This window comes from Argiope bruennichi, chromosome X1 (genome assembly GCF_947563725.1).
Source record: "Argiope bruennichi chromosome X1, qqArgBrue1.1, whole genome shotgun sequence".
Taxonomy (NCBI): Eukaryota; Metazoa; Arthropoda; class Arachnida; order Araneae; family Araneidae; genus Argiope; species Argiope bruennichi.
The window spans coordinates 88170730-88182878 of NC_079162.1; the positions used below are offsets into that span (position 1 = coordinate 88170730).

Genomic DNA, 12149 nt, shown 5'->3' on the forward strand with positions numbered 1-12149 from the left:
GGTGAATTTTCTCTTTAGGTGTTACTCATGGTGATTTTTTTTCTTTCAATGTTTTTACAGCAGCCTGCAAATGGAGCTTCAAACCCCCTTCGTGTAAGTAAATAAATAAATATGACCAATTATAATTCATAAATCGATGATACTATCCTAAAACTTTATATTTCAATGGAATTGCGTTTCTTTTAAAAGTTTCGGAACCTAAAATAAAAATCTGAGTACTCATGACCTTCATTATCTTACTTAAGATCCCTAGTTCTTATGTTAGACGGAGTGAGAAATATATTTATTCATTTCCATTTCTTTCTAACCATTCATTTTTTCTTTCTAATGCCTCAGGTACAAGAAACAAATATCAACAGAGAGTCATATATTTATGAATCTTCTCTGGAAAGCATTTCTTTGGTGAGTGGATAGATTATTTTAACTTTTTTAATGCTCTTTTTATAATGATCATTTTGATCTCTTTAAAAATTAATTAACTTTTAATAATAATCTTTTCTGCTGGTGTGCGTGGTGTGGGGGTGGGGGTCATTTTCTATCGACTTTTTACTCATTATGCTTTTTTTTCCCCTTCCTTCTCCCAATTACTAGCACTTTGAAAATGGATCAAGTACTCAACGTCTTTCTGTCAGTATATAAATAAATATAAAAACAATTATCCATCATAAATTGATAGTACTCTCTTAATGTCGGCCACAACAAATCCTGTCGATACTGCTACGTTCAGTGGTGGCGGGGTGGTCGGCTGTACGCAAGAAGAAGTACTCTCTTAAAACATTATATTTCAAAGAATTTATATATTTTTAAAAAAATATTTTTTATTGATAAATGCGATTTCTTTTAATGAGCCCGTCTGCGTGCCTTTTCAACTTAACACACTCATTTTCTTGCATAGTCGGATATCCACTGCTGCTACATTTCAAACTTCACCGAGTTTGAAAAAGACATTTTTGGAATTATTTCCGACTATTTGTAGAAACTATAAATCAGAAATCCGTTGTGCAAGATGAAGAAATGTAGAATGTAATCTTTGACGCATATTTGAATTATTCTTTTCAACTAAAACCCTACACAGTAAGATTGTATGAATATTTAGCCGAGTATAAGTGAACGCGCTAATTTAAAAAGCAATTGGAATATGTAAAATTTGGTAAAAAGATTTTGAATCTAAATTTATATATATTATAAGCCTACAATCATATAAATTTTGCAAAAAGTATAATGATTCACTTTCTTCTTTTACTACATTCGTCTGCGTAGAAATATGATAATTCGAAACACAACTACCTGGATAAATAAGAATTATTTTCTTCACTATAGTACGAAACTCAAAACAATCATGCTTCGAATCCTAAAAATAAAATTCAGAACACTCATGATCTTCATCACCTTGCTTAAGATCCCTATATTTTATGTTAGACGAAGTGAGAAATAGATTTAATCATTTTCATTTCTTTCTAATCATTCATTTCTCATCTCTAAAGCCTCATATAACAAAAATTCAACGGAAAGTCATATTTTATAAATCTTATGTTGAAGAGATTTTGTGATGATTGAATAGATTCTTTTAACTTAAGTAATGCTCTTTTTATAATGATCTTTGAGGTCTCTTTTAGAATGTAATGCTCATTTTTAACGAACATTTTTCTTGGGGGGGAGGGGGTTATTTTCTGTTTATGACTTACATATTGTGCTTTTTTTAACATTGATTGTCTTATTTTTTTAGCACTCTGTTGAATCCGAGCCAGTAGAAGGAGACAGCCTTTCTGTAAGTAAATAATTCAATATGACCAATGATACTTCATGAAATAATAATATTATCCTAAATCTTTATATTCCAAAGACTTTGCAATTTTTTAAAATTTATATTACTAACTAGGAATATATATATACAGGGTGTTCATTAATTATTGTCGGGGTTTCCGTACCTCATAACTTTCGAATAAAATATATTACGCAAAAACCGATTTCGTATTCGTAAATTACAACTCAAAGAATTTTATTAATGATATTAAAGTGTAAAGCTTGCACAATTTGCACTTTGTAGGTATTAAGCTGAAGGCGATACTTTGAGTTGTACTTTACGAATACATAATTCTTTGAGTTGTACTTTACGCATTCATAATTCTTTGAGTTGTACTTTACGTATTCATAATTCTTTGAGTTGTAATTTACGTATTCATAATTCTTTGAGTTGTAATTTACGAATACATTATCACCTTCAACTGAATGCCTACAAAGTGCAAATTGTTGGGAAACGCCGACAATAATTAATGAACACCCTGTATATATATATATATATATCCGCCTTTATTCCCGTTTCCACTTAGCAGAATTATTCTCTTGGCGCTGCTGCCAAATTTCAGACTTCCCGGAGATTGAAAAATGAAATCTAGAATTTAGAAATAAAGAATGTAGAATGTAGAATTGTGACTCAAATTTGAATTGTTCTAAAAAATTTTTAACGAAATACATTCACAGAAAATTTGTATGTATGGTAGCTGAGTGCAAGTGAACGGGTTAATTTAAAAAAGGAAAAGGAATGCTAAAATTTGGTGAAAAGATTTTGAATCTAAAGTATGAATTTAAATGTATTATGAGCAAGCAAACATTTAAATTTAGCAATAATTGTAATGGTTAACACTCTGTTTTTACTACAATCGTATACATACAAATGTGTTTACTCAAAAACGCAACAACCTGAAAAAATGATATTTATTAACTTCTCTATATTATGAAAAATTTAGCAATAATTGTAATGGTTAACACTCTGTTTTTACTACATTCGTATGCATACAAATGTGTTTACTCAAAAACGCAACAACCTGAAAAAATGATATTTATTAACTTCTCTATATTATGAAAAATTTAGCAATAATTGTAATGGTTAACACTCTGTTTTTACTACAATCGTATGCATACAAATGTGTTTACTCAAAAATGCAACAACCTGAAAAAATAATATTTATTAACTTCTCTATATTGCGAAAATTTTAGCAATAATTGTAATGGTTAACACTCTGTTTTTACTACAATCGTATACATACAAATGTGTTTACTCAAAAACGCAACAACCTGAAAAAATGATATTTATTAACTTCTCTATATTGCGAAAATTTTAGCAATAATTGTAATGGTTAACACTCTGTTTTTACTACAATCGTATACATACAAATGTGTTTACTCAAAAACGCAACAACCTGAAAAAATGATATTTATTAACTTCTCTATATTATGAAAAATTTAGCAATAATTGTAATGGTTAACACTCTGTTTTTACTACATTCGTATGCATACAAATGTGTTTACTCAAAAATGCAACAACCTGAAAAAATAATATTTATTCACTTCTCTATATTGCGAAAAAAAAATGCTAATGTTTCGGACCCTAAAATTAAAAATCTCAGCACTCATGATCTTCATTATATAGCCTTAGATCCGTAGTTTTTATATTAGACAGAGTGAGAAATACATATACTCATTTTCATTTCTTTCTAATCATTCATTTTTCTGTTCAAAAGACTTAGATTTCAAAAGAAATTGAACCGAAAGTCACACGTTGTAAAATCTTATCTGGAAGAGAATTTGTGGTTCGTGAATAGATTCTTTTAACTTTAGTAATGCTCTTTTTATAATCATCTTTGTGAACTCTTTTAGAATGTAATGCTCTTTTATAATAATCTTTTTTCTTAGGGGAGGGGGGTTCATTTTCTGTGTATGACTTGCTCATTGGGCTTTTTTTAACTTTGCTTCTCTTATTTTTATAGCGCACTTCATCTACAGAGACGGGAGACAATGCCATGATCTCTGTAAGTAAATAATTAAATATGACCAATTTAACTTCCTATAAAGATGATACGATAATAAAAATTTTATTTCAAAGAGCATGCATTTTTTAAAATTTATTTACTGGTAACCAGGAAAATAAATTTTCATATATCACCCCGGCTCCGTTCCCTATGGAATTTCTATGGTAGATGATGATGGTTCCCTATGGAAATTCTCATTATCTTTCTTAAAATCCCTAGTTTTTATGTTAGACGGAGTGAGAAATATATTTATTCATTTCCGTTTCTTTCTAATCGTTCATTTTTTCTTTCTAATGTCTCAGCCACAAGAAAGAAGAATTGACCGAGAGTCGCATATTTATGAATCTTCTCTGGAAAGGATTTCTTTGGTTTGTGAATAGATTATTTTAAGTTTAGTAATGCTCTTTTTATAATAATCTTTGTGATCTCTTTTAAAATGTAATGATCTTTTAATAATAATCCTTTTTAGTATGTGTGCGTGGGGGGGGGATCATTTTCTGTTTAAGACTTGCTCATTGTGCTTTTTCTTCCCCTTACTTCTCTCAATTACTAGCACTTTGAAAATGGATCAAGTACTCAACGACTGTCTGTCAGTATATAAATAAATATAAAAACAATTATCCATCATAAATTGATATTACTCTCTTAAAACATTATATTTCAATGAAATTGTTTTTTTTCTAAATATTTTTCATTGGTAACTGCAATTTTTTTTTTCTTTTTGTTTTAATTGAACCCATCTGCGCGTCCCTTTCAACATAACAGACACTTTTCCTTGCCTAGTTGGAATTCCGTTGATGCTACATTTCAAACTTCACCGAGTTTCAAAAACACATTTTTGGAATTATTTCCGACTATCTGTGTAAATTCTGAATCAAAAATCCGTTGTGCAAGATGAAGAAATGTAGAATGTAATCTTTCACCCAAATTTGAATTATTCTGAAAATTTTTCTTGGGGGGGGGGGGTAATTTTCTGTTTATAACTTACATAGTGTGCGTTTTTTAACTTTGATTGTCTTATTTTTTTAGCACTCTTTTGAATCCGAGCCATCAGAGAGTGGCAGGCTTTCTGTAAGTAAATAATTCAATATGACCAATTTTACTTCATGAAGCAATGATACTATCCTAACTCTTTATGCTCCGAAGAGTTTGCATTTTTTTAAAATTTATTTTACTAACAATTATTATTTATTTTACCTATATATATATATATATATATATATATATATATATATATATATATATATATATATATATATATATATATATATATATATATATATATATATATATATCCACCTTTACTCCCGTTTCAATTTAGCAGATTTATTATCTTTTCGCTGCTGTCACATTTCAGACTTAACGGAGATTGAAAAAGGAAATCTAAAATTTTATCTGTGACTGAAATTTGAATTGTTCTAAAAAATTTTTAACAAAATCCATTCTCAGAAAATTTGCTATATATGGTAGCTGAGTACAAGTGAACGGGTTAATTTTAAAAAGTAAAAGGAATACTGAAATTTGGTGAAAAGATTTTGAATCTAAAGTATGAATTTAAATGTATTATAAGCAAAAAATCACTTAAATTTTGCAATAATTGTAATGGTTAACTGTCTGTTTTTACTACATTCGTATACATGCAAACGTGTTTACTCAAAAACGCAACAACCTGAAAAAATGATATTTATTAACTTCTCTATATTGCGAAAAAAAATTCTGATTTTCGGACCCTAAAATTAAAAATCTGAGCACTCATTATCTTCATTATATTGCTTAAGATCCGTAATTTTTATGTTAGACGGAGTGAGAAAAACATATATTCATTTTCTTTTCTTTAAAATCATTCATTTTTCCTTTCAAATGACTAACATTTTAAAAGAAGTTGAACCGATAGTCACACGTAGTAAAATCTTATCTGAAAAAGAATTCGTGGTTCTTGAATAGATTCTTTTAACTTTAGTTATGCTCTTTTTATAATCATTTTTGTGAACTCTTTTAGAATGTAATGCTCTTTTATAATAATCTTTTTTCTTAAGGGAGGAGGGTTCATTTTCTGTGTATGACTTGCTCATTGGGCTTTTTTTTAACTTTGCTTCTCTTATTTTTATAGCACACTTCATCTACAGAGACGGGAGACAATGCCATGATCTCTGTAAGTAAATAATTAAATATGACCAATTTAACTTCCTATAAAGATGATACGATAATAAAAATTTTATTTCAAAGAGCATGCATTTTTTAAAATTTATTTACTGGTAACCAGGAAAAAAACATTTCATATATCAGCCCGCCTCCGTTCCCTATGGAATTTCTATGGTAGATGATGATTGTTCCCTATGGAAATTCTCATCATCTTTCTTAAAATCCATTCTTTTTATATTTGACGGAGTGAGAAATATATTAATTCATTTCCATTTCTTTCTAATCGTTCATTTTTTCTTTCTAATGTCTCAGCCACAAGAAAGATCAATCAACCGACAGTCACATGTTTATGAATCTTCTCTGGAAAGGATTTCTTTGGTGAGTGAATAGATTATTTTAAGTTTATTAATGCTCTTTTTATAATGATAATAACAATCATTTTTCGTAGGTGTGCGTGTGTGGGGGGGGGTCATTTTCTGTTCATGACTTACTCATTGTGCTTTTTTTTCCCTTTCTTTTCTCAATTACTAGCACTTTGCAAATGGATCATGTACTCACTGACTTTATGTCAGTATATAAATAAATATGACCATTTTTCCTTCATAAATTGATAGTACTCTCTTTAAACATTATGTTTCAAAGAAATTGTATTTTTTAAAAAATATTTTTTATTGGTAACTGCGATTTTTCTTTTCTTTTCTTTTTTTTTTAAATGAACCTGTCTGCGCGCCCCTTTCAACTTAACAAACTTATTCTCTTGCCTAGTCAGATATCCGCTGCTGCTACATTTCAAACTTCACCTTGTTTGAAAAACATATTTTTGGAATTATTTCCGACTATCTCTGGAAACTATGAATCAAAAATCCGTTGTGCAAGATGAAGAAATGTAGAATGTAATCTTGAGCGCAAGTTTGAATTATTCTATAAAATTTTCAACGAAAACCCTACACAGGAAGTTTGTATGAATGATTAGCCGAGAATAAGTGAACGCGCTAATTTAAAAAGCAATTGGAATATGTAAAATTTGGTGAAAAGATTTTGAATCTAAGTATAAATTTATATATATTATAAGCGTACAATCATATAAATTTTGCTATAAGTATAATTATTCTCTGTGTTCTTTTACTACATTCGTATGCGTGCAAATATGATAACTCGAAAATCCAACAACCTGGATAAATAAGAATTATTTTCTTCTCTATAGTACGAAACTGAAAACAATTATGTTTCGAATACTAAAAATAAAATTCAGAGCACTCATGATCTTCATCATCTTGCTTAAGATCCCTATATTTTATGTTAGACGGAGTGAGAAATAGATTTATTCATTTTCATTTCTTTCTAATCATTCATTTTTCATCTCTAAAACCTCAGATAAAAAAAATACAACGGAAAGTCATATTTTATAAATCTTATCTTGAAGAGGTTTTATGATGTGTGAACAGATTGTTTTAACTTAAGTAATGCTCATTTCATAATGATCTTTGTGATCGCTTTTAGAATGTAATGCTTCTTTTTAACGAACATTTTTCTTGGGGTGGGTGGGTTCATTTTGTGTTTATGAATTCCATATTTTGCTTTTTTTAACATTGATTGTCTTATTTTTTTTAGCACTCTTCCGAGTCCGGAGATAATGGCAGGCTTTCTGTAAGTACATAATTCAATATGACGAATTATACTTTATAAAGTAATTATACTATCCTAAATCTTTATATTCCAAAGAGTTTGCATTCTTTAAAAATTTATATTACTAACTAGGAATATATATATATATATATATATATATATAAATTCCGCCTTTGTTCCCTTTTCAACTTAGCAAATTTATTCTCTTTCCGCTGCTGCCAAATTTCAGACTTCCCGGAGATTGAAAAATGAAATCTAGAAAGTAATCTGTGACTCAATTTTGAATTGTTCTAAAAACTTTTTTACGAAATCCATTCATAGGATATTTGTATGTATGTTTAGATGAGTACATGTGAACGCGCTGATTAAAAAAGTAAAAGGAATACTGAAATTAGGTGAAAAGATTTTGAATCTAAGGTATGAATTTAAATGTATTATAAGCATGCACTTATTTAAATTTTGCAATAATTGTAATGGTTAACTGTCTATTTTTACTACATTCGTATACATGCAAACGTGTTTACTCAAAAACGCAACAACCTGAAAAAATAATATTTATTAACTTCTCTATAGTGCGAAAATTTTAGCAATAATTGTAATGGTTAACACTCTGTTTTTACTACAATCGTATACATACAAATGTGTTTACTCAAAAACGCAACAACCTGAAAAAATAATATTTATTAACTTCTCTATATTGCGAAAATTTTAGCAATAATTGTAATGGTTAACACTCTGTTTTTACTACAATCGTATACATACAAATGTGTTTACTCAAAAACGCAACAACCTGAAAAAATAATATTTATTAACTTCTCTATAGTGCGAAAATTTTAGCAATAATTGTAATGGTTAACACTCTGTTTTTACTACAATCGTATACATACAAATGTGTTTACTCAAAAACGCAACAACCTGAAAAAATAATATTTATTAACTTCTCTATATTGCGAAAATTTTAGCAATAATTGTAATGGTTAACACTTTTTTTTACTACAATCGTATACATACAAATGTGTTTACTCAAAAACGCAACAACCTGAAAAAATGATATTTATTAACTTCTCTATATTATGAAAAATTTAGCAATAATTGTAATGGTTAACACTCTGTTTTTACTACATTCGTATGCATACAAATGTGTTTACTCAAAAATGCAACAACCTGAAAAAATAATATTTATTCACTTCTCTATATTGCGAAAAAAAAATGCTAATGTTTCGGACCCTAAAATTAAAAATCTCAGCACTCATGATCTTCATTATATAGCCTTAGATCCGTAGTTTTTATATTAGACAGAGTGAGAAATACATATACTCATTTTCATTTCTTTCTAATCATTCATTTTTCTGTTCAAAAGACTTGGATTTAAAAAGAAATTGAAACGAAAGTCACACGTTGTAAAATCTTATCTGAAAGAGAATTTGTGGTTCGTGAATAGATTCTTTTAACTTTAGTAATGCTCTTTTTATAATGGTCTTTGTGATCTCTTTTAGAATGTAATGCTCTTTTATAATGTTTTTTTTTCTTGTGGGAGGGGGACTTACTTATTGGGCTTTTTTTAAAACTTTGCTTGTCTTATTTTTATAGCATACTTCAGCTACCGAACCAAAAGAAAACGCCATGTTTTCTGTCAGTAAATAATTGAATATGACCAATTTAACGTCATAAAAAGACGATACGATAATAAAAATTTTATTTCAAAGAGCTTGCATTTTTTAAAATTTATTTACTGGTAAACAGGAAAATATTTTCTTATAAATCAGCCCTCCCCCGTTCCCACTTCTACTTAGCAGACTTATTCTCTTGCCTTGTAGGAAATCCGCTATTGCCACATTTCAAACTTCACGCAGTTTGAAAAACTCATTTTTGGAATTATTTCCGTCTATCTCTGGAAACTATGACTCAAAACTTTGCTAATGCTAAATGTTGTGTTAAATAAAAGAAATATAGAATGTAATCTTTGGTGTAAATTTGAATTGTTTTAAAATATTCTCAACGAAAAACCCAAACAGGAAATTTGTATGTATGTTTAACCGAGTACAAGTGAACGCGCTAATTAAAAAAGTGAAAGGAATATGTAAAATTTATTAAAAAGATTTTGAATCTAAAGTATAAATTTAAATATATTCAAAGCATACATCCATATAACTTATACAATAAGTATAATGGTTGACTTTCTACATTTACTACATTCGTACACATGCAAATATGTTAACTCAGTAAAGCTACAACCTGGATAAATGAGATTTATTAACTTCACTATATTGCGAAAAAAAATAAACGCTCATGTTTCGGAACCTGAAAATAAAAATCTGAGTACTCTTGACCTTCATTTTATTTCTTAAGATTCCTAGTTTTTATGTTAGACGGAGTAAGAAATATATTTATTCATTTCCATTTCTTTCTAAAGCCTCAGGCAGAACAAAGAAACCGAGAGTCGCATATTTATGAATCTTCTCTGGAAAGGATTTCTCTGGTGAGTGAATAGATTGTTTTAACTTTAGGAATGCTCTTTTTATAATGATCTTTGTGATCTCTTTTAAAATGTAATGATCTTTTAATAATAATCTTTTTTGTGGATGTGCGTGGGGAGGGGGATGAGTCATTTTCTATTCATGACTTACTCATTGGGCTTTTTTTTTTCCCCTTCCTTCTCTCAATTACTAGCACTTTGAAAATGGATCAAGTTCTCAAAGACTTTCTGTCAGTATATAAATAAATAAGACCCTTTATCCTTCGTAACTTGATGGTACTCAGTTAAAACATTATATTTCAAAGAAATTATATTTTGAAAAAAATATTTTTCATTGGTAACTGCGATTTTTCTTTTTTTTTTTTTTTTTTCCTCCTTTTTTTTTTTTTTTAATGAGCTCGTATGCGCGCCCCTTTCAACTTAACAGACTTATTTTCTTGCCTAGTCGGAAATCCGCTGCTGCTACATTTCAAACTTCACCTTGTTTGAAAAACATATTTTTGGAATTGTTTTCGACTATCTGTGGAAACTATGAATCAAAAATCCGTTGCGCAAGATGAAGAAATGTAGAACGTAATCTCTGACGCAAATTTGAATTATTCTATAAAATTTTCAACGAAAACCCTACACACAAAGACTGTATGAATGTTTACCCGAGTATAAGTGAACGCGCTAATTTAAAAAGCAATTGGAATATGTAAAATTTGGTTAAAGGATTTTAAATCTAAAATATAAATTTAAATATATTATAAGCGTACAATCATATAAATTTTGCTATAAGTATAATGATTCTCTGTGTTCTTTTACTACATTCGTATGCGTGCAAATATGATAACTCGAAAACCCAACAACCTGGATAAATAAGAATTAGTTTCTTCACTATAGTACGAAACTCAAAACAATCATGTTTCGAATACTAAAAATAAAATTCAGAGCACTCATGATCTTCATCATCTTGCTTAAGATCCCTATATTTTATGTTAGACGGAGTGAGAAATAGATTTATTCATTTTCATTTCATTCTAATCATTCATTTTTCATCTCTAAAGCCTCAGATAAAAAAAAATTAAACGGAAAGTCATATTTTATAAATGTTATGTTAAAGAGATTTTATGAAGAGTGAATAGATTGTTTTAACTTAAGTAATGCTCATTTTATAATGATCTTTGTGATCTCTTTTGAACGTAATGCTCCTTTCTAACGGACATTTTTCTTGGGGTGGGGGTAGGTTCCTTTTCTTTTTATGATTTTCTTATTGTGCTTTTTTTTAACATTGCTTATTATTTTTTTTAGCACTCTATTGATTCCGAGCCAGAGGAGAATAACAGGCTCTCTGTAAGTAAATAATTCAATATGACCAATTATACTTCATGAAATAATAATACTGTCGTAATCTTTATATTCCAAAGAGTAGGCATTTTTTAAAAATGTATATTACTATCTAGGAATATATATATATAAATCAGCCCGCCTTTGTTCCCGTTTCTACTTAGCAGATTAATTTTCTTGCCGCTATTGCCACATTTCAGACTTTCCGGGGATTGAAAAATGAAATCTAGAATGAAATCTGTGACTCAATTTAGAATTGTTCTAAAAACGTTTTAACCAAATCCATTCACAGGATATTTGTATTTTTTTTAGATGAGTACAACTGAACGTGTTCATTTTCAAAAGTAAAAGTAAGACTGAAATCTGGTGAAAAGATTTTCAATTTAAAGTATGAATTTAAATATATTATAGGCATGCAATCACTTAAATTTTGAAATAATTATAATGATTAACTGTCCATTTTTTCTACATTCGTATGCATGCATATAGATTAACTGGAAAGCGCAGCAACCTGGATAAATGATATCTGTTAACTTCTCTATATTGCGAAAAAAATAGCTGATGTTTCGGACCCTAAAATTAAAAATCTGAGCACTCATGACCTTCATTGTCTTGCATAAGATACGTAGTTTTTATATTAGACCGAGTGAAAAATACATATACTCATTTTCATTTCTTTCTAATCATTCATTTTTCCTTTCAAATGCCTTAGATTTAAAAAGAAATTGAACCGAAAGTCACACGTAGTAAAATCTTATCTGAAAGAG

At 28.8% G+C, this 12149-nt stretch overlaps 1 protein-coding gene across 1 annotated transcript in view; it reads left to right on the forward strand.

The window, feature by feature from the left end:
• Positions 1-327: 327 nt before the first annotated feature.
• Positions 328-12149, forward strand: part of LOC129959314 (uncharacterized) — a 143845-nt gene continuing 132023 nt past the window's right edge. The window contains exons 1-7 of the mRNA XM_056072133.1: positions 328-402; positions 1727-1768; positions 3768-3809; positions 5920-5961; positions 7563-7598; positions 9991-10056; positions 11347-11388. Of these exons, the coding sequence (XP_055928108.1) occupies positions 328-402; positions 1727-1768; positions 3768-3809; positions 5920-5961; positions 7563-7598; positions 9991-10056; positions 11347-11388 (345 nt within the window). The remainder of the gene's footprint in view (positions 403-1726; positions 1769-3767; positions 3810-5919; positions 5962-7562; positions 7599-9990; positions 10057-11346; positions 11389-12149) is intronic.